At 44.5% G+C, this 18,860-nt stretch overlaps 2 protein-coding genes and 1 pseudogene across 5 annotated transcripts in view; 1 reads left to right on the forward strand and 2 right to left on the reverse strand.

Annotated features, from left to right (window-relative positions):
• Positions 1-17,738, reverse strand: part of LOC126529101 (ubiquitin domain-containing protein UBFD1-like) — a 63,477-nt gene extending 45,739 nt beyond the window's left edge. For 2 of the 4 annotated variants that reach the window (XM_055069618.2, XM_050176703.3), the window contains exons 1-4: positions 17,631-17,738; positions 17,418-17,518; positions 16,918-17,000; positions 15,269-15,480 (exon numbers count right to left, since the gene is read on the reverse strand). The gene's annotated coding sequence lies outside the window, so the exon portion shown is untranslated. The remainder of the gene's footprint in view (positions 1-15,268; positions 15,481-16,917; positions 17,001-17,417; positions 17,519-17,630) is intronic. The other 2 variants (XM_055069619.2, XM_072289870.1) reach the window with 2 other exon arrangements.
• On the forward strand, positions 1,681-12,091 carry LOC129384318 (methionine-R-sulfoxide reductase B1-like; annotated as a pseudogene).
• On the reverse strand, positions 15,269-17,684 carry Rpp21 (ribonuclease P protein subunit Rpp21). Its single transcript, XM_050176732.2, has 4 exons — positions 17,631-17,684; positions 17,418-17,518; positions 16,918-17,000; positions 15,269-15,480 (listed from the first exon to the last, which is right to left on the reverse strand). The coding sequence occupies exons 1-4, from the start codon at positions 17,682-17,684 to the stop codon at positions 15,269-15,271; spliced, it is 450 nt and encodes a 149-aa protein (XP_050032689.1).
• Positions 17,739-18,860: the final 1,122 nt, after the last annotated feature.

The raw sequence follows: 18,860 nt of genomic DNA on the forward strand, positions 1-18,860 counted from the left end.
GAATTAGGCTTTCACCGTTCCACTATAATATACGAGTGAAAAGGTATAAAATTACGCGCTAATAATTTTATTTTTGTGGTTACCGCCTTATTTAGGTAAAAGGGAAAGGTTGAAGAACAAACTATGTGCAGCCTCGTGCAGGAACAGTGGCTGGCAAAATGAGGGCGTGGGCGGGGCTTCACTGCATACTTAAAGGGACACTAAAGCGAAACAACAAATCAATTTAGAGTAATAAATCATTGTCTGAGAACCCTGCAGGCAGTCATTTCAAAATAATAGTTTATTAAATGAGAAAATGAAGGTTCAAGTATCGGTACTTGAATTTCGCGCCAAAAACCCCGGCGCCGGTACGTCAGTGTGACGTCAGGGATTCCAAAGTATGTTTTCGCATTTGGGCCGAGTTGGCTGAGTAAAGGTTCCCGAAACTTGCCATATTTAATATTTGGTTCCTTTAGAAAACAATGTAGTCAATCTGTAGCACTATATAATTAAGTAGGGCCTAGAAGATGCCATCAAAATCCATGACGTCACAGCGACCAGGTACGGGAACTTCAAGGAGGCGTCGCCACCCGTCTTTCGTTCTTGCGCGTTTTCTGGTTTACCAAGAGTCTTATCGAGGTAAGAGTGGTGTTTTTGGTGTCATAGAACGGTAATTTACTGATGCAGAAGAAATAATTTTTCTCTTTAGTGTCCGTTAAAGTTGTGTTCGACTATAGTAACGAATTCTTTATGTTCAGCTCTTACTGCAAACATAGTGGCTAACATATTTCACACATTTCAGTATATACCCTCTCACTTAACGCTAATTATATTGGTATGGTTGCCTGGTCACAAAGGATTAGTTAATGAATTAGCAGACAGCTTGGCGAAAGTGGCCCTTAGTGGTCCGATTCTCGACCCTTCCTGTATCAGCTTTCATAACTGCTGCTAAGTTAAGGAGACGTCTCCTTAACTTAGCAGCAGTTATGAAAGCTGATACAGGAAGGTCTTGCGTGACTGCCCGTACGGGCAGTCACGCAAGACCCTTAGAGCCTATCATCAACAAATTCAACTGATTACCGACAGCTCTTATTTTCCTGGAGTATATAAGAGACTACTGCCGTACTAGAAAAGTTGAAGTCCTGTTTACCAAACTCCGATGTCGAATACCTACATTAAACTGTTATCTGCATCGATTATGGTTTGGCTCCTTGTGCTCAGATTGTGGTGACGATGAGGCGATACAGCACTTCTTGTCATGCTGCCGTTTTTCATTCTACTCTGGAAGCTAGGACAGTTTCAAGGTGTTGGAGTGGATCTAGCTATCATGGGGATGTTGGTGCAGCTGTTGTGGAGTCTATAATTGAATCAGGACGATTTGCTTGCTAAATTCTATAATCTTTATCTGTCCTCATCCTTTCTTTCTATGCATATTCAAAATTTCTCAGTGTTTCTTTTTAGACTCGATTAATTATAGTTTTGCTAACTCACCCAATTCTTGGCCAATCCTCCATATAATGTAGTGGGTAGGAAGGAAACCGGGGACATGGCGTGACAAGAAATTTATTTGAGTCCCGAAGAACTGAGATCTAGGGGAGCCGCAAACAAACGCACGAAGACGTAGGTTCGTGCCCCACATATGCGGCCAGTTTTTTCATCCACTTTAATTTCCATTAATTCATCATTCCTTTAATTCGATTAATAAGTACAAGCAATTTCGCCGGTGCTTTCCTCGATGTCTTTTGTTGGCTTCTTATGATAGTGGGTACGAGTCATTCGCAGAGGAAAACCAGCCAACCAACTGAACCTCGCCGGCCGCGGCTGAGGCCGCGTCGAGAGCGGCGGAGCCATGTTTTCCGGATGGACGGCCTCGGAGGAATATCGGAACCACTTCAAGGCCGGTAAGAGCAGAAAGGCCCGCATACTTCCAGCTTGTGCCGCGATTGTGACATGCAGTTCAGGATATATCGCGCGCTGTCGCCATTCGCTCATGTAACACGTAACTGCTCGTACAAGCGTGGATCCCGTGACGTCACGCGCGCGTATGCCGATGAGGCATATTTTTCACGGAAGTGTTGCCTTTCCTGTACTATGTTGCGGTAGTTCTGTGCAGGAGAGCCAAGGCTACGCGACCCGCGAGCGCGAATTCTTGCGCAGAGAGATGTGTCACAGTTCGGAACCCGTTGGAAGACTAAATGAGCTTGACAAGTGGTCTTGCCGGCAGGTGTTTACTTGGAAGATTCTTTGCAAGTCGCAGGGCGGTTTATGGTGCAATTTTGCTTCGTTCTTTCATTAAGAAATTCAGTGCCATTCCACTCCGTGAAAGTGGATGACCAGCTTAATGGCGCACTGTCCGTTGCCCTGCGTCAAACGCCCTATATGCACATAAACGTAAGGCGATCGATGCGCGACTAGTCGCTCCTCCGGCCGCGATGTTGAGCCTCGGAAGATGATAAGGCCGTGATGACGCATGATGATGATGATGATGTATACATACCCATGTATTGATGCGAAACGCGGCACGACACTTTTTACTAACGAATCCCGGCACGTGGAACAGACACGCACCTCGCCGTATAGCCAAGGCGATCGCGTGTTCTGAGGTCACTCGAAAACCACAAGCGGTCACACACACAACACAGGCCAAGGAAAATTGGTTCCCCACAAACTCCCTCTGAAACGTGGCCTTGCTCCGGTGAAACGTTTCAGAACGGAATCGGGGCCACGTGGACGGTTCGCATTTCTTTCCGCCTCGCGTTCCTGGAGTGGGGCACGCCACCGCGGGAGAGTGGGAGGAAAGGAAACGAGATACGCAATTAAGCGCTCGGAACGCCGACAAAGAGCGGGCGGCGCGAACGTAGACATGGCCGACGAGCCGTACTCATCACAATAAATGTTTCAAACAATCAACCTTTCCACCTGAGGAAAATTGCAAGACATTCGTTTATTAGTCCATCCCATCCCGCCGCAGGCGTGTACGTCTGTGCGGTGTGCGGCAACGAGCTGTTCGAAAGCGGCTCCAAGTTTGCCCACCAGTCGCCATGGCCCTCGTTCAGTCAAACGGTGCGGCCCGACAGCGTGCGAAAGGTCAGGCAGACGCCCGGAGCGCTCAAGGTGCGTACATCTGCAGCAAACGGCAGTGAATCGAATTGAACGGCCGCCTTGTTTGTTGGCTCACGTGACCTAACTTCGTGATGCCACATGCAAAACACATCACACGGGATTTTTTTTTTCCCCTACACTCTTAGGCAAAGTTACACCCTTTGGCTTGCCCCTTCTGCCACACAACAATAATCGTTATCTGCCTTGATGCGTTTCCTTTCTTTAACGCTGCGAGCCCGGAACTTTCCAGTAACGAACGGCACGCGCGTTATCAGCATAGAACAGTTTACACCCTTTGGAGTGCCCCTTCTGATAACGCGCGTGCCGTTCGTTACTGGAAAGTTCCGGGCTTGCAGCGTTAAAGAAAGGAAACGCATCAAGGCAGATAACGATTATTGTTGTGTGGCAGAAGGGGCAAGCCAAAGGGTGTAACTTTGCCTAAGAGTGTAGTTATAAAGTTGAAGCCAGTATGCTATCCAGTATAACATGGTTGCCAGCAAGACGTGGGCTTTAATAAAATATTTGATTCAGCCAGCAAAAAAAAAAAGAAAAAGCTTTGGCTTGTACATTTCTTTGAAGTGCGGAATCTTACAGAAATCTCACATAGAAGTCTTACTTATGGATCTGCGGCGCTTTTTTTACAAAATAACTACTTCATGCATTATAACTAAGATTTGTGGATGTAAGGTTACATCAAATTACATATTTCTGCAAATTTGTGCTTCTAGTAACCAACATACTATATTTTGGTCAGGAGCACAAGCTTGTGATTGCAAGAACGTGGCACATCGCTTGTTCGATGGCAATAGGTTCAGATCTGCGATGCCTTACATGTAATAATTATGTCATTGTATGCAAAATAAAAGGATGGCTTATGTTACATGAAATTACATGCCACATACCTCTATGTATTCCCAAGTGAAACACAAATTTTTCGTTGCGAATGCAACAAATGAGCATTGCCTACTATTAATAAAATGCTGTATTGACCAAGTTGTTTTCAAACCTTGAATACACAGGCACTTCTTGCAAAAAAAAAAATGAAAAAAAAATAGACTGGGGTCTCCATCTCTATTGTCCTGCAGGTCTACTGCAGCAAGTGCAACAACGGCCTGGGCCACGAGTTTCTGGGCGATGGGCCAGGTGGCAAATCCCGCTTCTGAATATTCTCTGAAAGCATGAACTTCATCCCACGGAGTAAGTGCATTGATCCTGACTCACTCCTTTGTCGCCACTGCATTGGCACTGCTTCCCGGTCGCCGACTGCTCTGCCCTCTAACTGGCTGCAAGCAGCACAGCAATACTACCATATCTGATCACATACTGCTAGACAGCGTGAGAAAACACCATACATGGGGGGAAAAAAACAAGACGAGGGGCTGACTTTTGACTAAAGTTTATTGGCTTATGCACGGATAGGTGGAATGGCACCATTATCAGACAAAAACAGGGATAACAACGAGCAAAAAAATTCACCAACAATTACGATACTCCCTAATGCGAAATTTCAGCGCAGCTCTATATCTGTTTGCATTTCACTATGTATTGGCTGGCGCCGACGATACGTCATGTGTGGCACGTTTCAAACGGAGCGAAGTGTGGCATCACTGCCTGACTAATCGAGATCACAAGAGCCAGCACATGGGTGATGCATAAGCGCAATTCACAGCAGCCACGCCGATATACCTCCCAGACGACGCACGCTACTCTGGCGCCATTTTGTAGCCATCGTCGCCGCACTACGCTCTTCCTCTCACCCTCTCGCCATACCTCCTCCTCCACTTTCCTCCTCGCGTTTCATCCCCTGCTGCCCTCTGCGTTCGCATTCATCTTTCGCTGTGCTCATTTGCTCGGTTACGAGGGTCAATGCCAATGCTATCCGCAGGAACGGGTGCCCAAGAGCTGCGCTCAAAAATAGGAAATCGTGTTGTATCCTATAAAGCCACTTCCTTCGGCGACAGCATAGCAACAAGGCCTGCGAGACCCTTTGTCAGGTGTGCAACAAGCCTTGTCTATTGCATACATTTGTCACGAGGGAAGCAATATTACGGGTCAGATTGGCAGGTGCCTGAACAACAGTTTGGTGAAGCATGCGTCTGCAATAAAAAAAGTGATTTAGCCCATCATAGCAACAAGGCCTGCGAGACCCTTTGTCAGGTGTGCAACAAGCCTCGTCTATCGCATACATTTGTCACGAGGGAAGCAATTTTACGGGTCAGATTGGCAGGTGACTGAACAACCGTTTGGTGAAGCATGCGTCTGCAATAAAAAAAAAAAGTGATTTAGCCCATCTAGTTATGCACTGTTGCTTGTGCCAGTGCTATCCAAAGTTGCAAAAGAAATCACAGAGTTGGTTATGAATAAGCATGCTCTTATTAGGTTGATTACTGAGGCTTACAATATTATCCAAGTGGGTGATGTGGGCACAAAGAGAGACCTCTACCATGCCGTCACCAAAGGAAATGGGTTTGTTAGATACATTCTCACTTGCTTTTATATAAATATATATATATGTGTGTTTGATAATGGTGCTATTTTGCCTATATATGTGCGCACATGCCAATAAACTTTAGTTGAATGTCAGTGCGTTGTTCTTTTTTTCACTGTGTACAGGTTTCTTTGCACTGTTTTGCTTTAATGAATCCATACAGACTAGCTGAACTTTCATTGCTTCACGAAATGCTCTTACTTTCTTTGTGTAAAACTGATGTGAAGTTCGGGGGTGCGATAATTGCACAGTGAAAATTTTCCGAGAATGTTCTTGATGCTAAAGAGAAAAGCGGTGACATGACATGAAGTAAAGCAATGCCAATGTTGGCTACCCACCTGCAATCCACTAGCTTCATGAAATGATGGAAACCTTGCCAATAGTGTGTATTGTTACGTTTTACCTGTGGAGGCTGGTGATCTTAGGGGAAGACAGTCCCCAACCAAACGGCGCCACCATGTCTACTGTGGCGACTCGCTTTGAAAACAACAATGCGCTGAGTCAACAGGCTGTTGGCGCCGGGGTGGCTACTGCAGCGATTCGCATTGTAAGGACAATACGGCGCGTCTACAGGCGGGGAGCATCGGTAGGTCTGGACGCAGTCGGCACACTAAGTATTGTTTGTGGAGTCACCGCTGCCTTCACGGTTTGATTGAAGCGGGGGAACTCCTGGAATAAGAAGTTTTGTGGCGCCGTCTCACGGTTCTTAGAAGTCGTCAGTCAATCGACCAACGCAGCGACCACTGTCTGCGGGTTCAACTCTGGGACCAAGTGGCGCCTCCTCAGGGCAAGACCCGCGTCTGCGAAAACCCTCTCACCTTGGTGTAGTCAGTGAAACCTGTGCGGAAGCGCGTGTGTAAACCCTCCCCCCTCAAAGACGGGTCGGCTAGGATGACTTTGGATGCTCCGAATTGGTCGACGGTGAATGGCCGTTTTCCCTCACCTAGGGATCTAGGGAGGACAGAGTGTTTATAAGCAGCCGCGGCGTGGCTGCTGAGTGTGCATTTTTCTTTCAGTCATGTTAGACTGATAACTGTAACGTTCTCATGTAGATTCTGTAAATAAATCCCATATTCCTCGTTCTCAATGAGAACAAGCCCTTCCCTTCAAAAATGTCCTCAGTGTGGATGAGTTGGACGACGGCATGGGCCAGCTACCATCTATGTCATGCCCGACCGCAACCATCACAGTATGAAGCTCAACAGATAGTACTCATCTGCCATTCACTGTCATTACCGGCCAGAACAAGCAGACGACAGTAGCTGTAGCAATTTTCATAGGAGAAATGATTACTTGAAAAAAAAAATACTTTTGATGGCCAAAGGGGGGGGAGGGTGGGGTGTGAGTATTATGTGATCAAATGCGGCAGTCTTTGAGACTGCCAGCTATGACATTTTGGCTGTGAGATACATCATGGCAGAGGGCTCTGGCATAACTTTTTACTATGTGGGGCCCTTTAATGTGGACATAAACCTAAGTACACCAATGTTTTTCCATTCTAACCCCATCAGAATGCAGCCGCTGCTGCCAGTGGAAGAACAATGCAGCAGGGGTGTGCCATATTTGCCGAGCCACTGTGGCAGGTGTTTTTTTTTTTTACATTTTGCAGTCTCCCTAGATTAAAACTGAGAAAAGGGTATGTTAATTAAAACCATCGGAGAGAATTTTTCAGCACAACCTGAATGACACAGGGCAGAGAACAAATAGATATTTTTTTTTCATACAGTCACAATTTATTTATACATGAGGCCACCACAATGCACTTGAGTTTGGTGGGCCACCTCAACACCAGCAGCAAAGAACAATTCTCAGAATGAAGCCACGCCTGTTTTACAATGGCAAGGTCACGGCTTTCAACGTTTCTCGAGAGCTTTAAACTTCACCTCAAGGCGTTTAGAGTAAGCGTCCAGCTTGTATGCTACTTGCTCCAGCTTTGCAACGCTGTCCTCTACTTGGTCAATCTGGTCCAGGTATGGTTTAAGGCACTCATACTTGCCATTAAGGTCTTTCAAGGCTTTGGCGACGCTGCCAGCAATTTGTTCCATGTCGCTGTACTTCGCTACTGTGACCTTGTTCATCTCCTCAGTTAACCTATACTCGTCCAGTGTGGCTGACAGTTCGCTCTGAACATACTGCCCCGTTTTCTCGAACATTGTCGCGGCTAGCTCATTCAGCTGCTTGGATGATTGCATTGCCATATCGCCAGATTCCATAGTGAGATGCCCTGGCAGCGAATTCGGTAAACTGCGAACAGCAAAAAAAATAAAAAAAAAGGAAAAAATGAACAGCCAAGAAAAAGCATTACTTGACAGCTTGAAAAGGCATAGAGCACAGTTGGCAATAGTGGTACTTAGATAAACAAGCAGCACAGACAGCTTCTATTTTTAAGCACTCTCCCATGTCATCCAAAGTTGTGCCAAAATTCCTTACTGTGAACAACATGCCTTGTTAGTCAACGCCTTGTGTAGTCAACTTGAAATATTGACCTGCTCACCACAAATACAGTCAAACCTCGATATAACGAACCTCGATTTAACGAAATTCACGATGTAACGAACTATTTTAATTTCTCGATCGTAGCCGCATGAAAAACCATGTATTTATTTTCGCGATTTAACAAAGTAATTTCATGACACGGTTTCAATTTAATAAATTTTTCGGCCATTTCAAGCATGTAGCCTGTATGAATAGTAAAAAAAAAATTATGGGGTTTTACGTGCCAAAACCACTATCTGATTATGAGGCACGCTGTAGTGGGGGCTTCTGAAATCTGGACCACCTGGGGTTCTTTAACATGCACTTAAATCTAAGTACACAAGTGTTCTTGCATTTCACCCCCATCGAAATGTGCCTGCCGCGGCCGGGATTCGATCCTGCGGCCTCGTGCTTAGCAGCCTACCACCATAGCCACTAGCAACTATGGCTGGTGCCTGTATGAATAGTAAATCTAACAAAACACTATAAAAATGCCGGCCGAGCCAAAAATTATTTCAAGTGTCCTTCTGCATGAAACGTTGGAGAGGCAAAAACGCGGTCAAAGCACACGCGCCAGGACGCAGTAGGGAGGAAACACCGCTGCGCCATTTGTAGCGTTGATAATTTGCAGAGGCTGCAGAGCACTGAAAAAAACACCGAAAGCTGACGATTACATCTATGCAAGGAGGATGGAAAGGGGCTGAACGTGTGGTAACATGACCAAGCACACGCTGGGGGTGGGGGTTAGAACAGCTTCGAGGAGTCTAAATTTCATCTTGAAGCAATTTGGAGCAGATAAAATTTAATTTTAAAGTAGTTTGAACCCAGCCAGATCTCAAATTTGGTGGAATAATGGAATATGGGGTATACACGAGCGCTGTACTGCATCTGTCTGAAGCAACATCTTGCGCTGAATTTTGAAGCAGATTACCCCGATACAGGAACCGTCTAGTGCTTGCAAATTTTGGTAATAGTCCGGCAGATTTTTAATTATTGGTAGCAATCACAAAAAAAAAACATGCATTCAGCAATAGAGTCCGAAATTTCGAAAAGTAGCCCAAGACATGTTTTACAAATATTTCTTTAATGTCTTAACAGTGTGGATGAAATGCCTGGAAATGCGTTTCATCAACAGGTTGCATGGAGAAGCCAGAGTTGCAAACTGCTGTGCTTTATATTGAAAGCCACTTCTACACAATTGACCAGGACAATTACAAAGCACCTAAATGCGGCTTAACTTTCTGGCATAACTTAAAACTATTCCAATCTGCTTTTACTGCGACAGCAATTATATGGACACTCCAGGTGCATTTCTGCCATCACTGTCACCGTGATGTTCCGTATAAAGTCCAATGGTGATAACATTGTCACCCCATGCCATATCTGTATGTGTGAGTGAAAGCGGGCAAGAGTGAGCAGACAACGGCGGCTCCATCTCACGTGTGCAAAGGAGGAAAGAGGGCAGGAGGCGCGCCTAGGCATCGAAAGGAGGGAGGGGTATGCATATGGTGTGGCAGCACGGGCCCTCTCTTGAGCACGAGAGCTGCAATGTAATGAGAACATTACATGCAAAAGATTGGCTAAGTAACAAAAAAATTTTGAAATTTAGTACACTTCCCCCGGAAAGAACTTGGAGTTAAAAATTTAACTTCATAATACCTAAAACAAATATCTGTGGTCCCTTGAGTTTGAACTAACATGAGTTGTCTACAACAGGTTTCTGGCCCCTTCAGTCACGCATTATGACCGAGTGTTCCAAAGGCCTCCAAATTTACGTATTTTTCTGGAGACATGGTGCAAACATTGCAGCAAAAATTTAGGGTCTGTAGCACGCACACTAAAGTCAAATCAGGGTAGTCGTCATAATTACAAAAATTAATTGATTACTGAAACTGACCTCTCATACATGATGCATTATATCATGAAAGGAACTGAAATATTTGCTACAATTATAGGGCAACAAACTCACTCAGACTCAGTCTGACACTCAAGTCTGAGTCCGAGTGAGCCCAGCTGAGCAGAATATGGGCGAGTCTGAGTCCGAGTGAACCTAGCTTAGTCTGATCTTGGCGAGTCCAAGTTCAACTGAATCAAGCTGAGTAGAATATTGGCGAGTCGGAGTCCGAGTAATCCCTAAGCAAGAAATATATTTTGTGAGTGAGTCTGAGAGAGCTCCGGTTATTTTGTCGACCTATGGCTAAAGTATCGTTGCGCCAATTATTTGTAAGGGTCCTTCTGACAAGAAACACTTATTAAGAGCAATGATTCAAGCAACAAGTCAAATTTCTCATCAAACCTGGTAGCATGCCTCATTAAAGTACGACTGTTTTGCATTACTCTCTGTACTAAAGTGACTTATGACATTGAGGACTTTTAGCTTGTCTGTACAGGATATTACCGTTAATGGAATGCCGATTTACCGAGGGCATACGTGTGACAAGCTAGACTGGTGGCACCATCTAGTGGCACTTATTTTGACTAGAGAGAACACAAGAGTTATTACTGCACTAACTGACCATATTCTACTCAGCTGAAGGTGTAAAATATTGGTAGCAATGCAATCGACCTCATAAAGCCTCTTGTTCTCTGCTTTGATCAGAACACACATGTAACACAAAAGCTTTCCATATGTTGTCACAAGATGTTGCTAACAGCGTTAACTGCCACCCATAATTTATCACAACCCAGTATTTCTGTGGAGTGGACAAGGAAAAGCACTCTATTGTCTGGATTTAGCAGCGCATCTTCTTCACCTCCAGAGCTATGTTCAAAGTTTTTCCTTATCATCCCTAGTCAGAACATCCAAAAGTAAGTTGCAGCTCCATACGGAGACATTGTGAGAGAAAAGGAAAGTCCCATCTGTACTTCTAAAGAAGCACCTAAAACAAATTAGTGTTCGCAGGTACAAACATGGTCAGCAAGTCACTTCTCCAAAGCTATTTCTCTCTCGCATTTCAGAGGCAAAATCCAGTCGGGCTGCTGGCACATCAGGAGGTACCAAGCCTGATCCGAAGGCAGCTGACAAGAGGGATTCCACGTCTTCTACGGAATGACCAGGTGAACAGTGCTCTTTAAAGTCCAAAACTAAGGTGAGCGGCAAGGCCAAGCCTGAGGCCACACCCGAAGCCACACCGAAAGCCACACCCAAAGCCACACCCGAAGCCACAACAAAGCAATCTGACAATGCTGCTGCACAGGCCAAGCCCTGAACCGAAACCAAGCAATCCAACGACACTGCACAGGCCAAGCCCTTATCCAAAACGAAACAATCCAACGATGCTGCACAGGACAAGCCCTCATCCAAAACCAAGCAATTCGACAGCTCAGTGAAGACCAAGGGCCAAGAGAAGGCCGAAATGGCATCAACAGAGCCAATTTCAGGGCCATCAGGTAAGAAGCCAAAGCTGCCTAGCAGGTCCAAATCAGCAACATGAGGCAAATAGGTGGACAGACAGCATTTGCTACTACTCTCCGATCAGGTGTTGAGCCGCTCCGATGGCCCGTTCACTTCTCAGCGCATGAAGCCTGTTTGAAAAAGCCTGACCTGGTCACGAACAGGTGGAAGAGTGGGAAGCCACGGTCCTGCTTATAAAGTATTCAAACTGCTGCTATGTGTGCTGTATATTCTATGTGTATTTTGAGACTATCCGAGGCCTATTCGATGTCATTTAATACATATAAAATCTCTAAGTGTGATGTTGATTGTAAGTAATGATTTAGTACAAAATTATTTTGAATGTTTTCAAATGTATGGTAAACCCTCATTGTAAAATATTGCTTTATTTGAAGTTTTTTCATGTCCTTACATTACTATGACGCTCTTAGCTCATTTGATTTTAAAGAAATAGTGCTTATAAGAAAGTCAATTTCCTGTTCAGGTTACTTCGTTACAACGGTTTACTGTATTAGCACAAACTGCTAATAAAATTTTTATAAAATGCACCTTAGAAGTGCAGAACGCAGATTTAAACTTTGCAGTAAAGCGTTTACACCAACTCTCTTCTTAAATTTATTCACACTCAATAAAAAAATTGATTTGGAAGTTTACGACATGACCCTGTAATGAACATGTCTAATGGTCTAAAAATGCCTTGTCAAATGTTGTCAAGAGCATCTATATGACAGGAAGTAAAGACAAGGAACTAACGAGTTTTCTGTGACATGCAACATGTTTCACACAACTTGCACCAAGCTTTAATGTAGAAATAGCATTTTGTAAAGAAGTACTTTACAGTCACGTGACTAGCTAATTAGCTAATAGGAGCACCAGCCTCCACTTTTCAGATCTCCACAGATTCTTCCTTTTTTTTTTTTGTCTACACGAATATAGTAGCACTTGCACGAGGCGATCGATAGCAACATACTACTGCGTAATATGACCAAGATGTGCAGAATTTTTCTTTAGACTCAACAAGGAGACAACCTGTACACCAAGGTAAGGTGTCAGTGCCAGACGTTGCTTCATGCCAAAGCAAAAGTGTTGCCAGAAGCCAATTCTTCAAAAGTACATGCCAGGGCCCTGACAAAGGCGAGACTACAGTCTTTCCAAAAAAGACATCACGCAAGCTGCAGCATTGTCCAGGTAGGGAGTGGAAGCGACTGAAATTGCATCAACCACATCGCAATGACAATACTGAAGATTCCAGTGCACAACCAGACAAAGCCAAAGTCAGCTGAAACAGACAAAATCACTTGTCTGTTTCAACCTTCTCCATCCTCATCTGCTTGTGCACTGTGGTCTTCAATTCATGGATAACCAACTAGCCTACTACTTTACATTGCTAAGCAATAGCCAAGGCAGTCTGCTGCCAATCACTGTAAGCCATCAATAAATGGTATCTACATTGCTCCAGCCATAGTTGCCTATAAAAGTTACGAGAAATAACGGCACTAGTGCTTATGGGGGGCTACAAGTATGGCAGTTCGGCCACCATGTGAATGATCGAAACACAAATTTGCACAAACTTCATCCTTCTTGCTTCAAACGGCTTTGTCACTTTGCAAATTGATAATTATGAAACAAAACGTTGTGTTATGTGTGCAACAATTCGCAATAATTATGCATTTACAGAGACATATTGTCTTGCTGTGTTTGGAAAACTATTATGATTGCTTGGAAATTTAGAAATATATAGAGTGATAAATAATGCAACAAGAACATCTGAAGCCACAAACACAAAGATCAGACAAACGTTTGTACTACCCCTCATTCCCATGGTATGTGAGTAATCGCAGTGCTAGAGTTGCCGCTAGCAACTTTTTCTTTAGGAAACTCTACGCCTCCAAGGAGGACTTGGAGGCCTACTTCAGAGTAATGAAAACCAATTTCGGGAGCTATTCTTTTGCCGTAATGCAAGCAGTTTAAAGGAGCGGCAACATTGTCCCCGCCATTTTTTTTTCACACCACCAGTACTTTCAAATGGAATTCCACATTTACACACTGATTCAGCACAAACAGGAACCGTGTTCTCATTTACATAAACACTGCTGGGCACGTCAGACCAAAAAAAAAAAAGATGTGTAACACAACTACAAGGAAAGACATCAATAGCATGGTTGCAACATTGTCGTCCTCGTAGTTATCCTACCAAAAGATTTCCTTCATTCTTTGCCCGGTTCTCATTTGATCGATTCCAGCCATACACCCTTGAACAGGCTCTGTGTCACTGTCTTCATTACAATGTGTGGAGACGATCGCTTGCACTGACAACAGACCACTGTCACTTTCGAATGTTGACCATATAAGCCATCGCACCTGAGGGAGTCAGAGGCATTGGTTCAATCTTCCGGACAACAAACCCGCACCAACAGCTTTTGCCTTTAGTTGTGTTTACTGCGATGCACATGATCCGGTGTGGTAACTGCATACTACGGTGACTGTGACCGGCTGAGGTTGCACAGATCTCGTAACGACCGTCGCACAACACATCTTGCGCAGTACTTCACTTTTATTCTCACACTTTCCTTTTTGCACTCTTTTCTCTATTGCTGCCTTTCATTCCCCGCTGTGCTCCGCATTGCTCTTTCATCCTTCGCTGTTGCGCTTGTCCGCTCGGCTACACCGACGCTTGCCACAGGAACGGCCGCCTAGGAGCTACGCTCTAAAATAAATTCCTGATGATTACAATACTCATTATTGCAAAATTTGAGCATAGCTGCATATGCGTTTTCATTTCGCAATATATTGAGGCAATTAATTTTAGACTAGAATCACCACACCAACTGGCAGTGGACCGGTGCCATCAGCACCTGCGCAGAAGGAGGGGCAGTACGGGAACGCTAGCATGATGAGTGGCATCGGAGCCAGCTGTGGAATAAGATGACAACGAAGGCACAAGCACTGGCATAAGTGCGAGGAGTGGTATGGGAACACTGGCATGATGAGCGGCAACGGAGCCAGCTGTGGAAGAGGACGAATGCAGAAGCAGTGGCACGAGCGCATTCTCGCGATTACGCCTAGGGGCGCCAACGAGCTAGCTGTGGAAGACGACGACAAACGCGCGAACAGTGGCACAAGTGCGTTTTCGTGGTTACGCAGAGGGAGGGTGACGCTCAACCCATAAACGGCTGCCCAAGAGCTGTGCTCTAAAACACCAGAGGGAACTGTGGCACTAGTGTCTACATGCACCGCCAAAGCAGGAATCCATTCAACATGGGAATGATTGGCAGAACATAGGCTTGTCTGAACTTAGTGCTTTTGGCTCCAGATAACCATCTGTTTGCTTGTTTCCACCTAATATTGTCCTCTCAAGTTTGCTGTATGGCAATTATTTGCTCTCATCTACACTCCAATTTCTATTATCATACTGTTTTTGGAACATGACAAATAAAGACAACTCAAACAGTCCTGAAACAAAATATCTGAAACAGTCCCCCATACTGCGAGTGCTAGTGCCCAAAAGCTATCCAGATCTTGCGAACAGCTGAACCACAAGGAACAACACGAGAAGCTACAATCTGCTATCTCAACAAAGCACCACGACAAATCATATACAGGACCATGCATTACTAATTATTCCCACAGAGATTAAATGACCTGCAGTTCCAGTTATTCGTGGAGCAATTTCAATAGGGAACTCCTGTTTTCTGCTATACAGTTTCTGCTGCATGCAGGTCAGTCAAGACCAGCAGAAGCAGATGTAACAAAGAGAATGAGGCAGGCTTTCAGTCAACATCACTGCAAATACATTCAGCATGTTCGCAAGCAGTAGACTGTAGACTTGCCTAGTTTGTTGCACTGGCTGTCGGTGCTGCCTTGTCCGTTGAACCTGTGTTGGCAGTCGAAGCAGCACTATCTTTAGCGGCAACAATGGCTTGGTTGCCAAGGGCTTCTGCCTTGTCGTACCACAACTGGTAGCCCCGCTTGGTAGGAAACCGCTTGATGGTGCCGCACCGAAGGCAGGTGACAACGAGGCGCTGACCTCGTTGAGCTGAGGCTGCAACAACAAATCTGCATTCAGCAACAGGCCTCTACAGCAAAACAGTTAAATTAAATACTCATGTCTAATGCACCAAAACCACAATCTGATTATGAGGCACACTGCAGTAGGGCAATCTATTTTGACCACCTGGGGTTCATTAATAAACAACAAAACTTTTTTTATTATGGTTCATAGTATATGTGGACATAAATCTAAGTACCCTTGAAGGATTTTGCCTTTTGCCTCCATTGAAAGGATCGAGTCCACAAATTCAAGCTCGGCAGTGCAGAACTATGCCACAGTCACTGGGCTACCGCAACAAGTGCCTCTCTAGCAAGATGAGTGCCTAGCACAGTTCTATCACTTTCTAGCTTCACTGTTTAGCGATGGAGATGGTTATCTAGTGTTAGGGTGGTTCTAGCACTGCCTAGCATAATGACTGCCTCAGGGAACCAGTGTACTTCGGTAAGGGGGATAGCGAGCACAGGGTGTGGGGTGGAAATGCTAGAACTACATTGCAATGACAAGACATATGCTGCAACAAACTGTGGCCAAAGGTTTGAACCTCGATAAGATCTTCTAACCTTTAAAGGGACACTAAAGAGAAACACTACATCAATTTAAAATGATAAAGTATTGCTTCACTCCATGGGCCGTGAGATTATGATCATTAAACGATAAAATGGAAGTCAACTTTTCAATTTTTTAATTCAGTGCCGACATCCTGCTACATCAGTGCAATGTAATGAAATTCAGCTTACTTTCTCGTATTTGGCCCGTTGCGACTCAGCAAAAGTATTTGAAACTTGACAAGTACAGCTCCTAGCTCTCTTAAAATCTTAAAATACAACGCAGTTCATCTTAGCCGATAAAAGATTATCTAGGCTTAAGGAGACACTATCGAAATCCGTAACATGACGACAAGCTTGTGTGGGAAGTTCACAGCAACGTCACCACCAGCCTTTTATTTTCCAGTCTTTTCCAACTTACCAAACCTCCTTTCACAGTAAGATCGGTTTGTTCAGTATTGTAGAAGGGTAATATATTAATAAAGCTCAAACTATTTTTTTTCTTTTAAGTGTCCCTTTAATAAAAAGCTTAAAAACCCCAATACGCCTGGTGAGTAAGCTAAGAAAGCTGAAGAAAACAGCTAGGAAGTGAATGACTAGTAGCTTCATTCTTTTTAGCTTTTCACTGCCATGAAATAACCCAAAGCATTGCTTACAAACTCAAGAAATCGGGACTACCAAGTGAGACAAAGTTATACATTCGTCTGCAAAATAAGGTTTCGTTTTTTTAAAAGAAACGTCACCTGGTTGTGAGTGTTTCTGACCTAGTTCATTCCCCACATCTACAGCAATGACTGACCAAAGCAGCTTCTCCCTGTAATGTGTTTTGTGAAGAAATGCTTAATTTCTTGATGTTTAAATTGCAACGTCTACAACCACTCACCTCTCAGGCGTTCTGTGCAGGTGACTCCAGGACAGAGGAGGACGCTACATTTCTTGCACAGACTGCGTTTTATGCTGGGGTCACTGCAGAATGATGCAAATTTCTCAAAAATTTAAACAAAATTGGCAACAGTGTCCAGTTCGCATAATGAACGTCATGTTATAAAACTGGGGCGGGTCTTGCTAGCCTCTGTAAAGTGAAAGAGAGTGAGAGTGTGTGTGTTCTCGTTTTTTTCTTTGAACCTCATAATTTCATTCCGCCGACATACACCATGACGACTGGAAAGCAGCACCGCAAGTCTCTCATTTATTCTTCGGAAGACCTTTGCACGCAACTACACTTCAAACAAAACACGCTCGTCAACTTGTCTGTCACCAACTAGCGGGAACTCGCTACGCCTTCAACACTCACGGCGAACAGCGGGCAAGCAGAGGAAACGACTTCGAGACCAAGCACAGCACCATCGTTTGCGCTCGTGTAAAACGACTCCGAGTACTCACAGTTTGGCCTGAACGCGTCGAGATATCATGTGCAGCACATGACCGTAGAACGAGGCAAGCTTGCCGGCCGACGGATCCTGCTCCAAAACTTTGCTCGCAACCTGCGAGTAAATTACAATCAAAGCCAAGTAAGGGGCGTGAGAATATCAAGAAGCGGCGAGGAGTAGATCGCTTCACGTTTTAGCGGCTCGAAGATGAGGACAAACACAGCACCTGATACAGAAAGTTCATGCGCTGGAACGCGTCCCCGCCTTTCACCAGCGACATCACAGATTACCCACATTGGATCGGCTAGGCTATACCGGATTCAGTAGACTTGAGTGTGGTTTCGGTTTTGGCCTTACTTCGGTTTCCGAGGTGCTGCCATTGCTACGGTTCCTTTAGCTGGCAAAACGAAGAATAGGTAGTTTCTCCAAAGTGGTTCACTACGTAGCGTGATGGACTGAGCACGGACGGTCCGGTTTTGGCGATGTGTTAGCAATAACTAGCTCGTTAGGCTAGCAATGAAACAGCGCCACAAGACGAAGGAATAAAAAAAAACGGCAGTGTGTGTGGTCTCGCGTGCTTTATCTCTTAAAGCGTGGTGTTTACATGATCATTAAACGCAGATTTGGATCAGAATATAATAGTGAACGTTTATTTCAAGGCGGCAGCGCACATGCATAGCCATGCTCTTACTTTCTTAGTTGTACACAACGCCATCGTAAATAGGAGTAATGTGGCAGAGTACGTAAAATGCTAAGGCCATTCCACATAAAATGTCTCGGCATCCTCAGCAAACAAATTATAATCATGCTGATCATACGGTAATTCCAGCTGTAATCTTCATTGGACACCACGATACATATACGTACGGACTGGCATAACGTATTTATAGACGCGAAAGCCTTCCACCCATTCGGGCCGGTGACATTCGTCAGTTTTCTCACGCATATAAGAAACATAAAAACTATTATTTAATTTTACGTAACGCGTTGTCTAATAATTGTTATTTCACATGTACCTGTTATGCAAAATCTTTCTTATCTCAGCTAAAAAATATGGAATCGGCGATGTTCTTTTACAACAACGTCGCATATCGACAAGGAAAGCGCCATCTGACGGAATAGTCACGCGCTCCCAGGCCATGGAACAAATGAAAGTATAGGCTAATAAATAGGTATAGGCTAATAAATGAAAGTACATAGTTAGGCACGAGAGATTAGAAATTTTACAAATAACATTATTTCAACAATGGGCGGCAGCAGGTGTTGACGAATAAAAGGAGGAGGGCTCGACCTGCTTGGCAAGCAGACCAAATGCTATTCTTTAGTGCATAACGTTCTATTATGTGGTTATTCAACGCTTTTTATGGAAGGCCTGTAATTGTTAAAAATAAAGAGCCTCCAAAGACAAAACAATCGCTAAATGCACCCCTTATTATGGTGCTGCTACGTAGCGGCT

This window comes from Dermacentor andersoni, chromosome 8 (assembly GCF_023375885.2).
Source record: "Dermacentor andersoni chromosome 8, qqDerAnde1_hic_scaffold, whole genome shotgun sequence".
In the NCBI taxonomy this organism is placed as follows: domain Eukaryota; kingdom Metazoa; phylum Arthropoda; class Arachnida; order Ixodida; family Ixodidae; genus Dermacentor; species Dermacentor andersoni.

Excerpts from the sequence above, each read along its gene's own strand:
- Rpp21 (XM_050176732.2), bottom strand. The coding sequence starts at position 17,684 with ATGTCGCTGGTGAAAGGCGGGGACGCGTTCCAGCGCATGAACTTTCTG. Across the intron at positions 17,519-17,630 it reads GCATGAACTTTCTGTATCAG|GTTGCGAGCAAAGTTTTGGA; the intron begins GTGCTGTGTTTG and ends ATTTACTCGCAG. Across the intron at positions 17,001-17,417 it reads CGACGCGTTCAGGCCAAACT|TGACCCCAGCATAAAACGCA; the intron begins GTGAGTACTCGG and ends ATCATTCTGCAG.